The sequence below is a fragment of the Ochotona princeps genome, chromosome 25, assembly GCF_030435755.1.
Source record: "Ochotona princeps isolate mOchPri1 chromosome 25, mOchPri1.hap1, whole genome shotgun sequence".
Lineage (NCBI taxonomy): Eukaryota > Metazoa > Chordata > Mammalia > Lagomorpha > Ochotonidae > Ochotona > Ochotona princeps.
The window spans coordinates 29,121,972-29,143,806 of NC_080856.1; the positions used below are offsets into that span (position 1 = coordinate 29,121,972).

A 21,835-nucleotide genomic window follows, 5' to 3' on the forward strand; every position below is an offset into this window, starting at 1 on the left:
AAAATCTTCCTGTCTGTCTCTCCTCCTCTCTGTATATCTGACTTTGTCATGAAAATAAAATAAAAATAAATCTTATAAATAAAGATTTATTTATGTTACTTAGAAAGTCAGAGTTACAGAGGGAGAGAGAGAGAGAGATAAACAGAGAGAGAGAGTTATCTTTCATTTGCTGATCCACCATCTGAATGACTGCAACAACCAGAGGTAGCCAGCCAGTTCGAAGCTGAGAACCAGGAGTTTTTTCTGGGTCTCCAACCTGAGTGCAGGGCCGCAAGGAGCTGAGCCATCCTGAGCTGCTTTCCCAGGCCACAAGCAAGGAGCTGGATCAGAACTAGAGCAGCTGGGACAACAACCAGCTTCCGCATGGGATGCCAGCACCAACATGTGGAGAATCGGTGTGGTACAGGACAGCACTGGCGCCTAAATCTCCAGCCTTGTGTTACAAGATCACTCTGGGTTGCCAGATGTTTCTAGCTCATGGTAAGCTGTAGAAATGAATATGGAAGTCCAGGAAAATTGTCTCTCTTATCTTTTGGTTTATCTTTCTCAGAACTGGGAAAGTTTTCTTGTCTTTTTTTTTTTTTCCCAAGAAAATTCCTAAAGAATAACTCTTATTAAGCCAGTGTTTCTTGATGATATTTTCCAGAGGGCTTTGAAACTGGCATGGCTATATCCACATTTTTTTCTGATTGCACTCTATGAGAAAAAATGATATATTTGAATTCTTTATATTTTATAAATATAAACTGGTATACATTTTATATGCAGTTAACTGAAAATGACATATTACTTCTCTTTGTAATTATTATTACCTGTGGAAAATGTATTTAACTAGGTACTTGGATTTAAATATAACTTTCTAAATGCAAACGATTAGAAATTGACTTCTGATTGATGTTTGAATGGAATGGTTGATTTCTCATTAAGAGACTATTGATGATAAATAAGAAATGCTTGTATTAATTCCAAATTAAAGTTGAGGACCGTCATTTTTAAATAGTTGGGGTGGGCAAAAGGAAAGGATGGATGTCAAATAACTGGGCCCTAATCTTGGGTATCAGTCAGATTTATTATTGTTTTTCATAAGTAACAAAGCTATTGCTTTTGGAAGTAACTGCCAGCTCATTGTGAGTTTAGTTTACCTATATGCAAGTCTCACCCCAACATGCAACATAAAATCATGACTTATAGCCCTTTTCCATATATTTGTAGCAGTGATTAAATATTGGTGTGAAAATAATCTAGCAGTAGTGAAGCTGGTAATGTTTTATGTTCAAAAGTTGTTTGCTTCCGAACTTTTACATGTTCATTGTTCTTCAGTAATACTGCTTTTTTATTTTTTTAGAGTACTTACTTCATGAATGTGTTAACAGGAAATCATGCAGTTATGAGAGAGTATGCTATGAATGTGGATATATTTCATGATCAGACTTGCTTAGAATATTAGTGTAAATTGCATAATGCCTGGGGTTGGATTCTACTTAAATTTTAGACTCTTCACAGTTAAAAAGATTTGTATCTATCTCTATCTTCTGTTGTAAGCTGGGCATCTTCTCCAGTTCTTCCCAGCCACGTCCCAGTCACTTTTAGGTATGATGAAATCAATGAATTTCAACAATTTAAATAATTCTCATGAATTGTAACGAGTTAGCAAGTTTGACGTTTAAGGCACACAGAGGACATTATAGCAGATTTATAAAGCTCAACTCTATTTATTGGTATATTGTCTTAACAAAAATGAAGCAGAAATTCCTCTGAATATTGTAAACTTTTAGGCTCAAGCAGGAAGGCTGGTTAACATATGCTGAGACGGAAAGGCTTTGCTCGGGGAATTGCAGGTAGGCAGTTTCTGACAGATTCTTCACTTTAGATGCTTAAAACTTGCTGTCTAACCGTTATTAGCATCTCAGCAGGGGTACCATAAGATTGCCAGGGGAACATTAGGTAAAACCAGCTCTTGAATATACCCTAACTCTTATGCTTGCTTGGCTCATAGTCCTTTCAAATGGACTGGATTGCCATCTGTGGTTTCTGAAGCCTGTTAGGTTTGAGTTTGCTCAGCATACCCATTACAAAGGCAGAACCTTTGCCCTTCAGATCAAAAACTTCCTTGTGAGGCACACCTGGCCCAGGTCACCTGGCCTTTCTCCAGGGTCTTGGGACTGTCCCTGTCCCCTCCCTCATCTGGCCCAGGGAACTAAAACTCCTTGGCACTTCTCCACCTTTTGGTGGTGGCTATTTCTTTGAATGGAATTGGATATAAACAATTCTTTCACAGTTTACTCTCCATCTCTGTGTGATCCCCTGGAGCTCAAGGTCCATTCTCACTTATCCACATATCCCTTGTCAATTGCAGCTATCTGTCTGTTCTCTTACAACTATAGCAGCAAGGAGCTGGACCTTCATGATGCTTGCTATGGAAATGATGTCTGTGATCAAAATGATTCCTAAGTTTGTGAAATATGAGTTGGCGCTTGTTACGGGGCGCGGGTGAGTTCACACCAGACATGTTTAAGGAGTCTTTATTAACCAAGCTTGGTGATAATAGACCATACTAGAAATAACAAATCACAAGTCCACATGGCAATCCAACCTATCATAATCCAATCAAACATAATCCCAAGAGGAACAAATGGTCATTACTCTTAAATCCATCCATTAAGCTGAGGACCTATGTCCTAGCTTCCCCAACAATAGAAGTTATCCTAAGAGACATGCAATGAATAACCTGGACACACTTCCAAAGCTGCAGACATTCACCTTTCCCTGGCTTTTCTGCTCACATTCTGTCACTGCTAGGCCTCACCTGTCCCGGAACTCCTGGAAGTACACGGACCAGAAACAACATTACTATATCCGTTGTCCCTTCTAAGCAGTACACAGGGACCATGCTCAGGGGGTTACCTGTCCTGTGTCAGCCAAGAGTCAAAGTGCCAGAGCAGTAGAAGCACCTGACCAGAAAGAGAACCAGCTCCCACGTCATGGGCCCTTTAAAGGGGCTTGTGAGGGGCTTGTGACCCAATGCTGTCCCCTCTCAGATAATAGGTGAGTCATGGATGGGCAGGAGCGAATACCCGAGTGGTGGGGGGCAGAGTAGCTGAGGATGGAATTAACACTCCATTGCTGTTAGGACCCACCTTCAGGACAGAGGGTGGGGGACACAGCCACATTTCATTTGCCCACTGTCAATGGGTGCTGGCTGTCACTGACTGTACCCCATAACATTCCCCACTTCTCTTCTAACACCTGAGTCAGATCATTGACTCAGTCATGTATAACAGCACTAAAAGACTTTGCTTTACCTGGTTTCCAACTAGGGTAAAATGTGTTTTCATATATATAAATAACCTTTGTATCTATCAGTACAGGGAATCATCCACCATTTCAGTTCTTAGTGTTGGCAACGCCCGCGTCGCCACGTACCCCGAGCCGAGCGGAAGGACTAGGGTTACAAAAAGACAACACAAGACAACACACAGTGGGTCATTCTTGTAAAGAGAATGCCATTTATTTGAGGTTAGCCTGCCTCTTTTATAGTCTGCCCAGTTCCTCCCAGTATTATCCCAATGCTCAAGCAACTCCTAAGCTCCTCCGAGGGCATCATAAAAAAGGGGAAGCAGGAAAGAGGAACTTGCGGTCAAGCCAGGGGCTAAATGTATTAGGCCAAGATTGGCCATCCTATTACCCCTTAGAAACAAGCTAAGCTGTGGAGTTAACCCTTGGGAGACCGGAGCCTACATCTTAGATGTCAGTCGAGAGCCAGGCTTGCAAGCACACAACTTTAAGCATAAGCGTGAATCATATTGTGTGTGGAGGGGGTGGGGGGCAGTGGTTGTTGTTTTTGTTTTAATTTAGGTGTATTTCATCCCTCCTGAAATTCTCCCTCTGCTTTTAGGAAGATCCATCATTTTACATCCCATGCTGTTCCAAAGACACTTGACTTCCCTTAACAGAGGGAATAGACATCTTGTTTGTGTGTTTGAGATGTTGTTCCTTTTATTCAGTACCAGGCTGAAAGAAAAAGTTATTTCGTAATATATAGGTAAGGCAGAATAGATTATACTAGATTAAAATATTACATATCTGGGATACAGTGGAGAATTGGTGCGAGGTTAAATTGCGTTTCTTTTATTCGTTTATACGCTGTGTAGAAAACAAGAAAGAAAATGCTAGATTTACGCTTCCTAAGTTTATTTATATGATATTCTCGTTGTAGAAATTGTTACTTGTGGGTGTCATTTGAAGATTTTAAATACATTTTTTTTTAAGTTTGAAAGGTAGCAATGTTTGCAGGTGGATGGTAAATAAAATTAAAGGAACAATACACCACAAAATGCTTTATATAATAAGGAAGAAATTGAGAATTGCTTATTTTAAGGATATATCTCTTCAAGTAAAAAAAATGATTTTCATATCTATATCATGGAACGTAGATCATTTTGATTCTAACTGATTTTATCTAACAATTCCCCTTCACAAATTTGGCAACAAGTTTGGGATAATTTTAAATCTTTAGTTTTAACTGTCCGGAATATGTCCTTTCACTCTGTTCCTACTGTGCTCTTAATCTGACAGCAGTTTCTCATGAAAGAAATCTGGCTAATTCAAATTAATTAACAAGTATTGAACTGCATTATTAAAAATCAATTACCTTCAGTATCTGGAAGGCTCTGGAAAATGTTCTCCCCCCCAGTTTTTAAAAGTAAGTATCTTGCACATGTGTGAAGGCACGGCAATGATAGGGTTACATAATGTGTGCAGGACTTAAACTTTTAAAACGCAGGCTGACCTTTGCCCTTATTTATTGAAATAGGTCATGTTCTGTGACTGGGTAACAAGTTGTATTTCCTGTTTCCAAAGCCGGTTTTAAAGATGAGCTTTGATGTCTCCTCCCTCCTTTCCCGAGCCTCACTGGCTGACACCTGCCTTCCCCTCCAAGGAGCCTCCCTTGCTTTCCCACTGTCCTCAACCACAGCGCTCCCCCGGATGAGCCACTGCCATTCCTCTCTCTTCTTTACTTTTCAATGCAAACTGTCTTATTGCTTCCTCTCTGTGGACATCATCTCTCTGTCTCCCTGAAATTTAAAAACTAGGGTAAATCAATGAAACCAAATCCCAGTTTAAAAAAAAAAAAATCATGACAAGTTGTCTTGTCCACAGTTAATTATATATTTTTTTTAAAGATTTATTCATTTTATTACAAAGTCAGACAGAGAGGAGGAGAGACAGAGAGGAAGATCTTCCCTCCGATGATTCACTCCCCAAGTGAGCTGCAACGGGCCGGTGCACACCAGTCCGAAGCCGGGAACCAGGAACCTCTTCCAGGTCTCCCTCGCGGGTGCAGGGTCCCAAAGCTTTGGGCCGTCCTCGACTGCTTTCCCAGGCCACAAGCAGGGAGCTGGATGGGAAGTGGAGCTGCTGGGATTAGAACCGGTGCCCATATGGGATCCCGGTGCGTTCAAGGCGAGGACTTTAGCCGCTACGCCACGCCGCCGGGCCCTACAGTTAATTATATTTTTAAAAGAAGGAACTCTACACCCGGGTAAGCTGCTAATAGGACTAAGAATTTTTATGACTTTCCTGGAGAGCACTGTGACAACATACCTCAGAGATCTGAAAACATTCTAATTCCCCAAATTGCTTCACTCCTACAATTTGATTAAAAAAAAATAAGCAATTGCATAGAGAGTACTGATAATAATGATGTATTTTTAATGGAAAAAAAAATATGTCCTAAATGTAATGAGTTAGGAGAGCAGAAAGAGGGGACAGGGGATGGTGGCAAGCCGGTGGCCATGGTCAGGTAGCTGAGAAGGGTCTGAGATGTCCACACGCTTGACTGTGATCAAGGAAGTTCAGGGTGAGGCAGAGGTTAGGTACGCCTCGCAGCTTATTAGAGTATATCGTCATTAAACACTGGAGAAAACCAATTAAAGAGTCAATATAGATTGTAACTTTTTCTGCTGAATTTTGCCAAAACACTCAAAATTCAAGTAAACGGAGCTTAGTGGACAGCATCCAGTTCATGCACTATCTCCTTTCCAGGTACCCACCTTAGGTAGATGATCTCTGAACGTGGTAAGATGTGATGACTCTTACTGCATAGAGATTCAAGAAAGTAACTCATGTAAAATGTACTCCAGTGTTGTTTTGTAAGATTTACGTCTGTATAGGAGAGCCAAAGAGGGAGTGAGCTTCCATTTACTGCCTTAGTCCCCGTGTACCACAACAGTAAGGAGCAGACTGAACCCAGAAGCCAGGGGTTCAACAGCTCTCCCAGGTGAGGGTCACGGTCCACTGTTTTTCCTGGTGCATTACCAGGGAGCTGGATTGGAAGCAAAGTAGCCATGAACAAACCAGCCTTTTTACGGAATGCTGTGTCTTAAGCAGCACCTTTACACTGTATGCCACAATGCCAGCTGCTCAAGTGTTGGCTCTTGTTAGTATTATTAGGAGAGTTCAGTCAATCACAGCTTAATATTAGTTATGTTTTGAAAAAGACTTGTATTTATTTTACCGGAAAGACAGATATAGATATACAGAGAGGAGGAGAGACAGAGAGGAAGATCTTCCGTCCGATGATTCACTCCCCAAGTGAGCCACAACGGGCCAATGCGCGCCGATCCGATGCCGGGAACCTGGAACCTCTTCCAGGTCTCCCATGCTGGTGCAGCGTCCCAAAGTTTTGGACTATTCCTCACTGCTTTCCCAGGCCACAAGCAGGGAGCTGGATGGGAAGTGGAGCTGCGGGATTAGAACCAGCACGCATATGGGATCCTGGAGCGTGCAAGGTGAGGACTTCAAATACTAGGTTATTGCACTTGGCCCAATATTAGATACTTTTTTTTTTTATTGGAAAGCCGGATATACAGAGAGGAGGAGAGACAGAGAGGAAGATCTTCCATCCGATGTTTCACTCCCCAAGTGAGCTGCAACGGGCCGGTGCACGCCGATCCGATGCCGGGAACCAGGAACCTCTTCCGGGTCTCCCACATGGGTGCACGGTCCCAAAGCTTTGGGCCGTCCTCGACTGCTTTCCCAGGCCACAAGCAGGGAGCTGGATGGGAAGTGGAGCTGCTGGGATTAGAACCGGTGCCCATATGGGATCCCGGTGCGTTCAAGGCGAGGACTTTAGCCGCTAGGCCACGCCACCGGGCCCAATATTAGATACTTTTAAATTACGTGATTTTTTTCCCAGAGAACGTGGCTTTGTTTCATTGGAAAATATTTATGCAAAACATTTGGGATGTTAGTAACTGTCTGTGCATTTATTGTATTTAACTGTGCTATGTGAAAGGCTATATGCAAGTCTTTGGAAATAAATGTTCCTAATTGGTGTACACAGTCCCAAAGAGGAAGAAGCATGCCTTGATCTGTAAGTTTTAAGCTCACTGTGTAAATTTAAAGTAGATAACTTGGAGTCTCATAAAATCTTTGCAGGATAATTCGCAGTGGTGACTTTTGCCCTGAGTAGATGGATGATCGCTAAATGACTTGACTAAAATGAATCACCTAATGGCAAGTTTGGGAATATTTCTACTAAATTTAATTGCTTCTTGTTTTATGATGCCAAATCTTTTTGGATGTAGTACATGAAATAACAATTAATATGTTTAAGATCTGTTTCCTTTCCTTCTAAGGGATTTTAGAGGAGTCAGCATGATATAACCTGATAGGGTTTATGTGTGCAAAATGCAGAAACTCATTTACCTCCATTAGTTAAAATATTGGCAGATGGCAAATGAAGTAACTGAGGATGATAGTTTTATAGCTTTTGCGTTGATCTTTTCAAATGGGATTGATTATTGACAGTCATTGCCTTGTAATTTATTTTCGCTGTCAGTAAATTAAAGAATTATTTACTAAAAACCTGCACCAAGGTTCTTTGGAGGATACTCACAATATTTTCATGACTCTAGTGAACTGGGATGATGCTCTCTCTACCAACCTATGCAGAGTAACTCCATATCCTGTGCAGGCTCTGAGATGGAATTTGGCGTTGTATTTATGACGTTGTTGGCTCCTAAATGCTGATCAGCAGTTCCATTTTGCATACTTGTTCCATTACAGTGGGAGCTGTGAGTTCAATTATACATTTAATAGGTCTGAAAGAGTTACAGATAATCCCATACAGCTTTCCCTATGCTTCCACATTCCACAAATCTCTGTAATTGCTACGGTTGGGCTAGGTTGAAGGTATGAGCCAAAAAGTCCAGGTGATAGCTACCCAACTGCTTGAATCGCCATGTGCTGCTTCCTGCTGCGTTGGCAGGGTAGTGGAAGCAGAGGTGGAGCTGGGATTCCAACCTCTAGTGTGACATGTGCATACCTTACTACCCACACTGCTGGTTTTGCGAGTAGCTGTGTATGAATTTCACAATTACTTTGCACCACAGAGAACCTAGTTTTAATTTCATTTTCAAGCTTTTGAAAATATCCTGTGTGTTCCCAAATTGGAATCACATACTGGCATTTCCACCTGTGAAGTAGCATATACAGTAACAACAGTGTCTAAGTATGTCAAATAGGCTAGGTATACTGTCTAGGGCTGACTCAGTATTCTCTGTGAGTTTCGAACAATGCTGAAATTACTTAACAGTGCATTTGTAGGAATATATCCTAGCATGAAGTAGCACATGATTAAAGGGGTGTGTGCATGTACATGTGTATGCAAAATATGTGCAAATGTAGTCTTTACTGCATTTGAGCTAAAGCTTTGTGTAATCTTTAATTATTCCCTCGAAGTTTTTCCGAATAAAACGGTAATGTGTGAAAACACTCTCTAAAGTGTTAATGTTCTATATTTTTTAAAAAATGTTACATTATAAACTACTTTATAGGCTCAAGTGACTGAAATAATGAGGAACACCATTATGATAATAATAGTTGATGAGCACAAATTCATCCCCTCACATGATGATGCATATTTCAAGCCATCATGTGTTTAGGGACCATTGCCTTCTGATTCTGCACTTCCATAATTTTTCCATTGTTTGTCTCCCCTGGCCTCCCAGTGTATGTTTTCTTTAAATTCTTAGATTTTTAAATTCCTGGATACTGACCTGGGCATGGCAGATTGAAACAAATGTTAACTCACCTAGTACTAATTTTCATGTCTAAATGCAAGCAAAACATTAAATGAAAAAGTCACTCGCTAGATAGCGTTTGCCAAAATCATACCGTATAAATGAATACTTTTCTTCATCTGTCCAGAGTCACCTTCAGCTCCAGGTACCACCTTGTGGGGTGGCCTTCTCAACACATATTCCTGCAAACGGGCAGACAGCTCTTCTGATGGTTCATGCATAGGTTCCTGTGTTCTCTTTGACCTGAACTGGAATATATGCTTCCCTCTAAACCATTTGCAGTTGGCAAGAGTATGAATGATGTTGGCAGTCTCATGGCAGTGCTGTTACTTCCAAAACTGGATATCAGATAAAATGTCTGAGAAAGAGAGAGTTAAATGACAAATTAGGCGCTGCTGTCTAATATATAGAAAGAGTTCCTACTGTAGAAGCAGGCTCAATTTTTTTCACACTACTTTTTCTGGTAAGGTGTTCATCATAAGAACTTGAAGAAAATGGAAAAAATAAAAAGGCCATATCTTCATATAACTGCAACACGTTATCCATTTCTGGTTTCCACTTCACTCGGGATTCTTTTTGACCAAATGTTTTTGATGTATGAATGGCTTGCAGCTGACCTTATTTATAGGGCGAGAGGTGATACTGAGCAATTTCAGTAGTTTCCTTTTAAGGTACAAAGAAATGAGAATCTCCTGTTATATTGTGTGATAGACATATATAACCCATTTGATTTTAGACATGAAATATTTTACTGTGTTGACTAGCATTAGCCAATCACAAGAATGTTAATCTAAAAATGCACCTTTTACTTTGTTTTGAATTAGGAAAATCTATTGATTTATAAGCCAACCAAAAGACTGAGTTACCAGTTGGGTTGGTAAAGAATAAACTATTTATATCTTCAGGTGCTTAGGCATATCAGAATTCATGATCAATACAAATTGCATAATTTTAGGATAGAACAAGATACATCTTTTTTTATTTTTTCAGAGCCTTTTTTCCTATGAGTTACATTATGTAAAAGATCCATTGCTTTTCAAACATCAAGTTACTAGATAGCACCAATCCAAATATTCATCTATTTATTCATGTACCAAATATTTATTCAGGTTTATTGTGTGCTGTTTAAATACATGGGATAAAGCAGTACAGACAGCCGAAAACCCTAGAATGTATGCTATGGCGTAGATGGACAATAAATATTACATGTGGTAGATAGTGATGTGTCCTATAAAAAAGCTCTTTCGAATGCCAGAGTCAGTTGTGGTTGAAGGAGAGGGAACACTCATGCTGTCCTAGACAAGGAGAGTCCATAAGAGTTCATTGAAACCATACTAAAAGATAATCCAGCACCTGCTTGGCCCATTGGCTAAGATCCAGTATAAAACAAATCCCTGTACTGGTGTAAAAGGCTTGAAATGCATGTATAATTTTTCAAAAGACACACATTTCCAGCACCATTACTATGGTATATAGAGTGAAGCTACTTCTTGTGGAGCCAGCAACCCAAATAAGACCTGGTTCCTGTCTTGGCTACTCCACTTCCAACCCAACTTTCTGCTACAGGTCTGGAAAAGGCCAGAAAAGATGACCTGGTTTCTTTGACGGCTACCCCCTGTATGAAACTTGAATGAAGTTCTAGTTTGTGGCTTCAGCTTGGTCCAGTGCTAAGCACTGCAGCCAGTGGGAAGTGAACCATTGGATGGAAGAGCTCTTTCTGTCTCTTCCTCTTTCTCTGTAGCTGTGATTTTCCAAATAAATAATGGTCACATCTTTTAAAATATGAATATTTCTAGGAACTTCTTGAAGACTAATGTGTTAGAGTGATCAGAATATGCCTCATTAAGAACATACAATTTTACACTCAATGACAGGATGGAAGACCTGGAAAAATGTGTGTCCTTTCAGTTTAATAGCATTTATTGGATATGAATGGTAGAGTTTCAACATTGTACTTGTGGAAGACAAGTGATGGGACATACTACATAATGAAGAAAAGTTGAAAGTCACTTGGTTAATTCAGGTTTTAGAAACAACAGTGCAGAAAAAAAAACTGGAAGTTTCTTGGATATAAATTGCTGAATCAATTCATAAAAGCTGAAGAGTCAGTGTAATCTGTTGATGTTTTATAGCACAAATGGCAATGCTGTTGGCACTGTATCTGGTATTTCTAGTATCTGGCGTTTAGAGCAAGGAGGAGCATAATTCAGGGCAGAATATATTGGTTTGCCTGAATCTGTATAAAAGTACATAGAGCATGTGCATTACAAGATATGCTTAGTGTGCTTTCCCCTCATGTTATGGTGGTAGAAGGGGTAGAAGGTGAGGATTCCCCGGCAACCTCCTAGCATTGCTTGGGCCAAAGGTCTGTTTCATCATTGACTGATGCAATTTCCTATACCCCTCATTCGCTTTTGTTTTTATGATTGTTCATTTATTGGTTCATTAATGGAACAAATTCTAAATAACTGATGTTTGCCCTAGGTGATGATTATCATTGGTTATGTTTTACTTTTATTTAATACCTTCTATCTCACAGTGGGAATTTGGTGTAGCAACTGAATCACCTTTTGGGATTTCTACATTTCATATTAATGCGCTAGGGTTCACCTCACAGCTCTACTTCTAAGTCAGATCTCTGCTAATATAGCACAATTGGAGGGAACAAGTCTGGATAAAATATTTAGGTCTCTGTCACCAGATAATCAGGTCCTGAATTCAGCCTCAGCCTGCCCCCACTGTTGTGGACATTTCGATAGTATACCAGTCATTGGAGTATCTCCATCTCTTTTCTCTTTCCCTCTGTCTTTCTATAAATATAACAAAATAAAATAATGCTGCATCACATACCATATATTATTTTATGTGAATGAACTAATAAAGTTGGTGAAATAAACAAAATTATGATTTTGCCATTTTTTGTGAAACCTTGCTACTTATAGGACACTATGAAAGTAGTTTGTAATGCTTACATATCTGACTGTTTCTTAGGTAGCAGTTTTGAAAACAGCCGCTTTGTTAGTGAAACTAGAACCAGTGAGATTTGAATTTAGAAAATGTACAAGTATCCACGCATCTGTGTTCTTTGCAATCTTGTCATAAACCATCTTGAGTAATTTATTTTCCTAAAGTAGACATCACACTCATACTTGAAGTGATTTACAATACTTCATTGTGGTATTTTCTTCGTATAACTTCTTTCTGTATGGAATGTTAATTATTAACTATGTATTTGCTTGTGTTCACTAGTTTAACTTGACTGAGAATTCTCATGTGGAATACAGTATTCCACTGTTATACATTGTTCACACCCTGTGGCTTCAGATGTGTGTACTTAATAATCTGGTCTAAGAAATACTAGATGGAAAGTCACAGAAATAGGTTACAGTTTTAGGTTGCACACCAGCGTCAATAGCAAGAATAATTCTCCAGCTACCCCTCTCCCTCCTCTCTGGGTTATGAAGCATCCCTTTCCCCAGCATAGTTTTGGTTTGCACACTTCCTGACTGGTTAGTCACTTTACAACTGTGTGGATTCTCCTGTCTACGGCTGTGAAATACTAGTTCTTGTATTTGAGTGTCTCCTGTGATGTAGCCTGATGGCACTTTGTCCTATTTGCATCCTGTATTTCAATGGGAAGAGTTCAAGTGCATTAAGATGATTGAAGAGAGAGAAACAACATTTGCATAAGAACAGGACAAGACAGCATACAGAGGTGCATCCAGAGATTCATGGAAAAATGCGCACAACAGATAGAAAACCTTGCAAGTGGATTTCAAAACTTTTGTGCCCCAATACATTTTTCTTTTTATTCCATTTTTCTATGATTTATCTAGTGTTCACCACTGTCACTGGTTTTAGGCAACCATTGCAACTTGGAACGTAGTCCCTGTGTATTAGGGAAGACTGTGGTACTAATATTCAAATACTTTAGAGAAGCTAACGATGCTATGGTAGCGGATCTTGTTCTTGGGTGTTTTAGTGATGTCCTTAGGTGTGGATGCAGGTGGGAACACAGGCTTTTAACACTTCTGTAAGAGTAAAGCTGAGAGAAAGAGAGCGCTTGTATGCTATTTTATACAAATATGGATCCTAAAATGATTTTAAAATCAAGATCAGAGGAAAAATATAAGAAAATAATGTTACATCAGTTTTTTTTTTTAAAGAAAATAGAACTTATTTTCTGTATGATGTACCCGTTAGGGTACAATTGTAGGTAGATATAACACATTTAAGGAAAAGTATCTAAATTTGATATAATAATTTTATAGAACTTCATATCATTTCAAAATATGCAGTAGGCTGATTTTAAATCTCATATAACTGCAAGTTTGTAATTGGTTTAAGTGGGAAGGCTGAAGAAGGGACTCATTTTGAAACTCCGCCAAATGGTTAAATATTCAGTATACTTCTGGACATATTTGGAAAAAAATGATTAAGAAAAAAAATTAAAGGGCATCCCATTTGGTTTTTTTTAATTTTTAATTTCTTTTTTTAAATTTTTTTTTTTGAATTTTGAATTATGTGGTACAGTTTAGTATAGGCTGGGAATACCCCCCCAAACTCCCACCCCCCGTCAGATTTTTCTCATTTTGCTACAATAGTGTAGTCCTTCATAAGGAATCATAATTCTGTCAGTCTTCTGTTTAAGTGTACCCTGACATTGTTGGTACAGACAGTATCAGACAGTCCAGCATCCCCTTGTCTACACATGTCCAACAGTTTCATTGGGATTCCATCTTGCGTCTGGAAGCAGGAATGCATGATCCATTAAGGGCGTCCCATTTCTAACGAGGAAAGTCAGAAGTTCCATGTTTGTAGATTAGATGAACTTATAAATGGAAATAACTAAACATTTCAGAGGAAACATCTGAAGAGCTATTAAACCAATTCGGTAAGGTTGCAAAATAGAAAATCTAGGTACAAAAAAAAAGTAACATTTGTATACACCAATAGTGATACTCGTGAAAGTGAAATTAAGAAAGATAACGCCATTGACAAAGCTATCAAAAATGTAAAATATTGAACTTAAAGAAGTGAAAACTCTCTACAATGAAAATTGTAATGCATAGATTAAAAAAAATATTTCAAAAGGACACGGAAAGTGGGAAGTTATTCCACATTCCTGGAAGGGAAGAAAAGAAATAGTATTGCTAAATGTCTCTACTTTAAACAATAATCTGTAGCTTCAATGGCATTCTTTACAGAATCAGGAAAAACAGCCCTGGGACCAGCACTGTGGTCTTGAAGAGTTTTCCCTACATATCCTTTTAGCACTTTCATAGTTTCATCTTATTTATGTCTTTTTATTCAAGTAGTATTTTATTTTGATTATCTTTACATAGTTGATCAGGGCACAAAGGGTCAAGGGTTACAGGAAGGTAGTTAAGACCATTGTTTCCACATTCTTTTTTTTTTTTACTGTTATTTATGTCTTTTATTTACACAATTACTTATTTGAAAGGCAGAGAGAGGAGGTGAGAGCTTCCATCCGCTGATTCTTCAATCTCTAAAGTGGTTGGGCCTGTGCCCGGCTGAAGCCAGGAGCCCAGAGTTTCTGCCAGTTTTCCTACATGGACGCAGAGGCACAACACTTGGTCCATCCTCCATTTCTTTCCCATGCGTATTAGCATGGCACTGGATCCTAAGTGGAGCAAGCAGGACTCAAACTAGAGCCTGCACTGGATGCCTGCAGTTCATCTGTTTGGTTTGCTTTGCTTCTTGTGCAAGGGGGTCTTCTGCAAGCCGTCATCACCCACTAATGTGTAGCAGTGTTTTTCCTACAGTTTCTTGCAGTAGCTTCGTAGTCTCAAATCTTAAATTTGGGTCACCAATCCATCTTGAATTGACTTTTCTACATAGTATATGATGTGGATCTATTTTCATTCTTCTACATATACATGTGCACATATATATTTCATTCTCAAACACATGCACAAGTATATATAGATATAATTCTAAATGTGTAGTATTTATGATACTCATGTTTTTATTTTCTATTGGACAAATGTAATGGCGTCCAATGGATTCCTACTTCTGTGCACCACGGTGTTTAATTAAGCGTGCATTCACAGGAAGCCTCTTCGTTGAACACTTGTAATCCATTTGCAGTTTTCTGCATAGCATTCTTTGGTTTTGACTTTTGGAGATGAAGGCTAGTTGATAAGAGACTGTAATCAACTCAACACATTGGAAAATACTTCATTAGAAATTATTTATATATTTCAAGAGAAAGCTCTGTTCCATTGGTTTGTTCCTCAAATGCTGGCAGTGACCAGGTTGGGCACAAGACTAGAACAAGGAACCTGGAACTCAGAGTATCCCATGCAGATGGCAGGAACCCGAATGCTTGCAGTATCTGCTTCCTCTTAAAGAACACATTAACAGCAACAGTAGCAGACTGTCAGGGGCAGAGCCAGTACCAGAAGCAGGCCCTTGAATATGGGATGCAGGCATTCTAAACCGCATCTTCACTGCCAGACTAAACAGCTGCCCTAATGTATGCAGCTCTTTTTGCTTTTCCGTGTGTGTGTGCGCACGCGCACGCCTGTACATGTTTTAGAAGGAATGAAGGGAGCATTGTAATTTATTCATCTTCAAGAGGTTCTTGTAGGGTTATAACAAAATCAGACTAATCTTCATCTTGATACATTCTGAAATTTATGACATCAATTCAAATCTCTCTACTTCTGTTGTTAAGCAGGATTAATATGATTTAATATTAAAAATAACTCAGCTTTTTAAAAGTAGTGTGTTTAAAAATAAGCTCATTAGGATACAATTAAATAGCTATATGTTTAATGACAAAATCTCTGTGAGATAAATGTTTAGTATGACAATGGAGCCATCTCCTGGCACAGAAAATAATACTGTGTGTTCGTAAATAACATTTTAGTCAGCCGAGAAAAATCAAAGATAGCAGTAGTTCAAGCAAAAGGTTTCACCCAAACGTTGGCACTTAAAGATTGTTATACGAGCTCTGGCTGTGCACCTGAGTCCTTCTTCCTGCTACCATCCACCCTGGGAGACAACATGTCATGGTTCAAATAGTTGAATCGTAGCCACAGAGAGGCGACTGAGAATAGATTAATAGCTCCTGGCTTTGGCTTGGTCCTGTTCTGTCTATTACAGGATAGAAGAATCGTGTCTCTCTTACCTTTCAAAAAAAATGCAGAAAAGAAAGAAGTGTCTGCAGCTGATCCTTTAAGAAGATGTGTTACTTGGTTTCCCGTTGCTATAATAAAATACATGAGGCTGGAAACCTTATAATGGATTTATCTAACTCTCGTATGTGAAGGATTACACACTGGGACGGGCATCTGTGTGGCTCTGGCAAGGACTGCTAGGAAAGGGAACTGGCCACACACAAAAGGGACCCAGTGCAGGGAATGATCTTGCTTTATCTACTCACCCAGTTACCTTACACTATGCTGTGTCCTATGGCTTGAAGATTCCAGCACTTCCCAACACTGCTTCAGCAGAGGCCAAGCTCCTAGCATCCTGCTGTGGGCCATGCTATGTCAGCATCACCACAGGAGATTTCTGTATATTTTCAAGTAAAACTATTTCTACTTCTTTAAATAAGCTAACATTATAAAGCTGTTTTCTGGGCCCGGTGGCATGGCCTAGCGGCTAAAGTCCTCGCCTTGAACGCCCCGGGATCCCATATGGGCACCGGTTCTAATCCCGGCAGCTCCACTTCCCATCCAGCTCCCTGCTTGTGGCCTGGGAAGGCAGTCGAGGATGGCCCAATGCTTTGGGACCCTGCACCCGTGTGGGAGACCTGGAGGAGGTTCCAGGTTCCCGGCATTGGATCGGCACAGCACCAGCCGTTGTGGCTCACTTGGGGAGTGACTCATCGGATGGAAGATCTTCCTCTCTGTCTCTCCTCCTCTCTGTATATCTGACTTTGTAACAAAAAAAATAAAATAAATAAATCTTTTTTTAAAAAAAGCTGTTTTCTAGAAAGTCCAAGATAAACTTATACTTATTTTGCAAATGCTGTGATTCTGGGACTTGAAGTTTGCTGTTTATTAAGTGTGAGGGATGTTTCTAAAGAATCCCTCAAAAAACTGAAATTTTCATAGTGTCCTAGTAACTTGAACAACAGGAAATTGAGTTTTGTTGTAACAAATAATTATGTTAACATGGTAGAGTAGGTCAACATTGCTTGATATACGTCATAGTATTTCTGTTTTATTCCATGAGCGTAGAATCTCGGTAGTTTCTCATCTTCAGCTTTCTACTTCTTTTTTTTAAAGACTTATTTATTTTTATTTGAATGGCAGATTTGGAGAGAGAAGGTCTACTATTCACTGATTCTTTCCCTGGATGGCTGCAATGTCCGGAGATGAGCTGATCCAAAGGCAGGAGCCAGGAACTTGTTTTGGGTTTCCTATGTGGGTGCAGGGTTCCAAGAACTTGGTTCATACTCTGTCCTGTGTTCCTCTCCCAGGTCATAGACACGGAACTGGCTCTGAAGTGGGGTCACCGGGACATGAATCAGTGCCCATATGGGGTGCCAGCACGCTAGGGCGGAGGATTGGCTTCCTGTGCAACTGCACCAGGCCCGTAGATTTCTAGTTCTTATATGTCGTAATACGTTGTCTTAAGAGCCAGCTAACACTGAAAAGCTGTAGTTGGCTGTTAATTAACTCATGGATCTCATAAAGTCGTAGTTAATTGACTTATTTTTATTGATTTGAAAGAAAGAGCAACATGGAGCAATAGCTGTTTTCCATCTACTGGTTTATTCCTCATATGGCTCAAACCACCTGGTCTGGACCAGGTGAAAGCCAGGAAGCACAAACTCCCTCTGGGTCTCCCACATGAGTTCCAGAGACTCAAGCAGTATCAGCCATCATCTGTTTCATCGTGGGGTTCACAATAGCAGGAAGCTGAAGGAGAAGTGGAGGTGGGGCCCTAACTTAGGCACTGGGATAAGAAGTGTGAGCATCACAAGTATTGGTTAACTTGCTGCATCTCAGTGCCTGTCTGCAAGTAGTTACACACACACACACACGCATGTCTCTCTGTGAGTAGATGTATATCATACACGGAATAGTTTATATATAAATTATTTATATAAATTCACATGTATAATACTAAGTAGTTACATATAGTATATAGTATACATATTTATATATACTATTGCATATCTATGATGCATACCATACATATGCACACAAAGTAGTTTACTTTGTGGCTGGCAGTATGACAGAGTGGGTTAGGTCACCAGCTGCAGTGCAAGAAGCACACATGGGTGCTGGTACCGAGCTTCCTGCTGTGTGCCTGAGAAAGTAAGGGAAGATGGCCCAGTGCTTAGATCCCTGTGCCCATATGCAAGACCCAGAAGATGCTCCAAGCTCCTGGCCTTAGCCCTACACAGCCATTAAGGAAGTGAATCACAAGATGGATGAGATTTCTCTCTCTGCTCCTCTCTGTTATTCCCTCGCCTCTCTTCCTTCCAAATAAATAAGAAAACAAAAATTTAAAAATCACTTTTATGGAATCAACTCGATAAAAGTTACATGACATTTTTCTTGCACCTATCAGATACCTCTTCTGTAGAAATTGCGAAATGTCATTTCAAGTAACAACATTCTTGCTAATTAATACCGAGCTGTCCAGTTAGCAGGTCAATGTCTCAATTTTATTTTCTGTATCAACATGTTGCAGTGCCACTACATAGGGTATCTCTTGGTTTTTGTTGCACCGCCATTTTTGTGGTGGCTTTATGTTGATTCTGTGAAGACAACTATGTAAACAACTAGGATGTCATTATTTCTATTTGTCTTTTAAATTTTATCTACTCCCTATTGTTAGGATTTAAAGAACAAAACAGTCATCTTACTAGAGCTATCTATAGATACTGTTAGTGTATATGTAAATGTTTGAACAGAGAATGAACTCCACTCACTAGTTCACTCCCCCAAATACCTGCAACAGCCTAGAGTGTGTTGGGAGGAAGCCAGGAACTGGGAGCTGAGTCCAGGTCTCACCTGTGGCTAGCGGGAACCCAATCATTGCTGCCACCATTACCACCTGCCAGTGTCTGCCTTATCAGGGATCAGCAGGCAGAAAGAGAGCCAGGACTTGGAACCAGGTGTCTGTATGGGACGTAGGCAGCCCCACCAGCATCTTAACTGTCAGGCCAAAACCCTGCCTTGTACTCCTGCACTTATTAAACAATCCCTATGTAGCTTACCTGTGACAGACACTGGAAACAATAATGAAGGAAATATGATTCCTGCCCACAGGAAACTTTCAATGCAATGATGTTCAGTTTGGAGGCATTGTAATCATTTTGGGCCTGGTCATGTTCATTTTTGCTATGGCATAAGCTTTTATTTTTCAGGCATGTTAAACTGAAACAAGGCGCTTTTTTTCAATGTCCTTGCTTGATGATTAGAGTGAATTCCAATGTTCTTTTAGGGTCAGGAAAGTATATGTCCCTGACCTTGTAAAAATGACATATGCATCTTTTAGAGCATAATATATTTCTGAATTATGAGAAGCTAATTGTTTCATTGGATCCTCCATTGTAGGACAGTCATAAATGAACGAAGCTCAGGTTTAGCCTGACACGTTTAAAGAGACCTTGAAGTAAAAAGAGGAACCTTTAAATCTACTGAGAATGGTTCTTAGAATAATTTAAGAGGCAGTCTAGGTGTTTTGTATCCTTGAAAACTCTTTGAATGGCAACTTTATGTACTAGATTATATTTAACTTTCCCTTACTCAGCTATTTGGCAGAGTCCAGGAATTGTTTTATTCCTGAATTAAGAGGTCTCCAGTCCTATGTTCTACTTTTACGTACCTTTGTCTCAGAATGACATTGGCACAAAGGGTGTCATCTCAAAAATATGGTTTCTTTAACTGCCTGTGTAAACTGCCAGCAAGTTGGCACCCTTGTGGTTTTATATTTATAAACATACTGCAGGGTTTTTTTTTTTTCGGTAGGTAAAGAATAGGTTGTGCAGAAGGCAGAAAATGTATAAATTCTCTGCATTATGTCCAAAAGATAATCCAAGAGACATACTTATGCCAGCATAAGTCTCCCTGTAGTTTTTGCACACAGGTGAAAAAGATGCTGTAAAAGAATTTTATAGGAAAACCAATTCAGTTTTACTTAAAACATTAAAAAAAATTGTCGTGAGTTCAACATTAACAGGAAAAATCATTTTTCCGTTCACACAAGCAAACAAGTTCTGCACAGAGAACCTCAAAGTTTCTTAGAAAATAGTTTCATTTTAATTTCTGGCAATTTCACTGTGAATTTCATTTGTCATACTTGTACTGAAGTTCTTATGTTCATCTTGAATGTCATCACATCCCTGTTTCTAAAAGATCATTAATGTTGTATAATCTGTACTTTTCTTGGATAAAAATGATTGTCATAATCAGCCCATTATTGTAACGTTCTAGCAGCATGCTTGAAACATCCCGTTATGTCAAATAGAAAAGATAATGGAATGATGCCAGTGACAGGAGAAACATGCAGGCATATGGAGTGTGTGTGCTGGTGCCCGGGCTGAAGTTTGACAGCTCTTGATCTCGTTCACAGGCTGAAATCATTCCTTCTTCCCTGTTCTTTTCCTTCACTGTCTAGGGATGTGAACTGATCTCAACTCCTGATCAAGACCACACTGACTTCACCAAATGCCTTCAAGTGCTCCAGAGGAAGATTGCCGAAAAACACCTGCAGGTATGCCAGGCCCTTCCTTGCTGTGGCTAGCAGTCGGCTTCCAGGTCTGAAGGATGATGATCGACTTTGGCGCTGCTTGTAAAAGTTTTGAAGCATTTTATTTGTATGGGATGGATGAATTTCATGATACACAAAGGAATACATGCCATCTAACCATCCCTCCCCCCCAGTTCTCACCCTGCTTCTTTTTTGTTAATGTTTTTAAAAAGTATTTCTACAATGACATACTTGCAGCTCTCTTAGCGTTCACATGCTTACTCCTCCTTTAAGTCATGAATTTAACAAATAGCAGGTAGAAGAAGGAAAAAAAACCCTGTTTTTCAAGAGTATAGACTAAAAGTATAAGCAGAGATCAGATCTCAAAATGTCAGCTTCACTTCACTTATACAGAAAACATGTTTTTGTTCTCTGTATTTTAAATACAACAGATCAGGTAAAACACATGATATTTGTCTTTTTGGGCCTGGCTTATTTCACTAAGCATAAGAATGATTTTTCAGTTGCATTTAGTTTTTATTGCCATAAAGCAAGGAAGGCGGGGCGTAGGCTTCATTTCTTTTTTTATGGCCGAGTAGTATTCCGTGGTGTGTATATACCACGTTTTCTTTATCAGGTCAGTCACTGATGGGAATCTGGTTTGATTCTGTATCTTATATATTGAGAATTAAGCTGCAGTTAACATGAGTATACAAATAACATATGCTACTTCATTTGTTTAAATTTCCAGATAGGCATGGCTGGATTCTGTTGTAGATCTTTTTCCAGATCTCTGAAAAATCTGCACACTATCTTTCACTATGATCTTACTAAATTACATTCCCAAGAACAGTGGAGTAAGGTGGCTTTTCCTCAACATCCTCTCCAGCACTTCCTGTGTTTTGATTTCCAGATGCTGGATTTTAACTGGCTCCAGGTGAAATCTCTGGTTTTCATTTGCATTTTCCTTCATTTGCATTTTCCTTCATTTGCATTTCCTGATGACAAGTGACCCTCAGCATTTCTTCCTGTGTGTTTGGCTACTTGCATATTATCCTTCAAAAATC

General features: G+C 39.5%; 1 protein-coding gene across 3 annotated transcripts in view; it reads left to right on the plus strand.

The window, feature by feature from the left end:
• TPK1 (thiamin pyrophosphokinase 1) overlaps nucleotides 1-21,835 on the plus strand; it is a 352,935-nt gene that overhangs the window by 175,803 nt on the left and 155,297 nt on the right. For all 3 annotated transcript variants that reach the window (XM_058655023.1, XM_058655024.1, XM_058655025.1), the window contains one exon: nucleotides 20,697-20,792. In XM_058655023.1, the coding sequence (XP_058511006.1) occupies nucleotides 20,697-20,792 (96 nt within the window). The remainder of the gene's footprint in view (nucleotides 1-20,696; nucleotides 20,793-21,835) is intronic.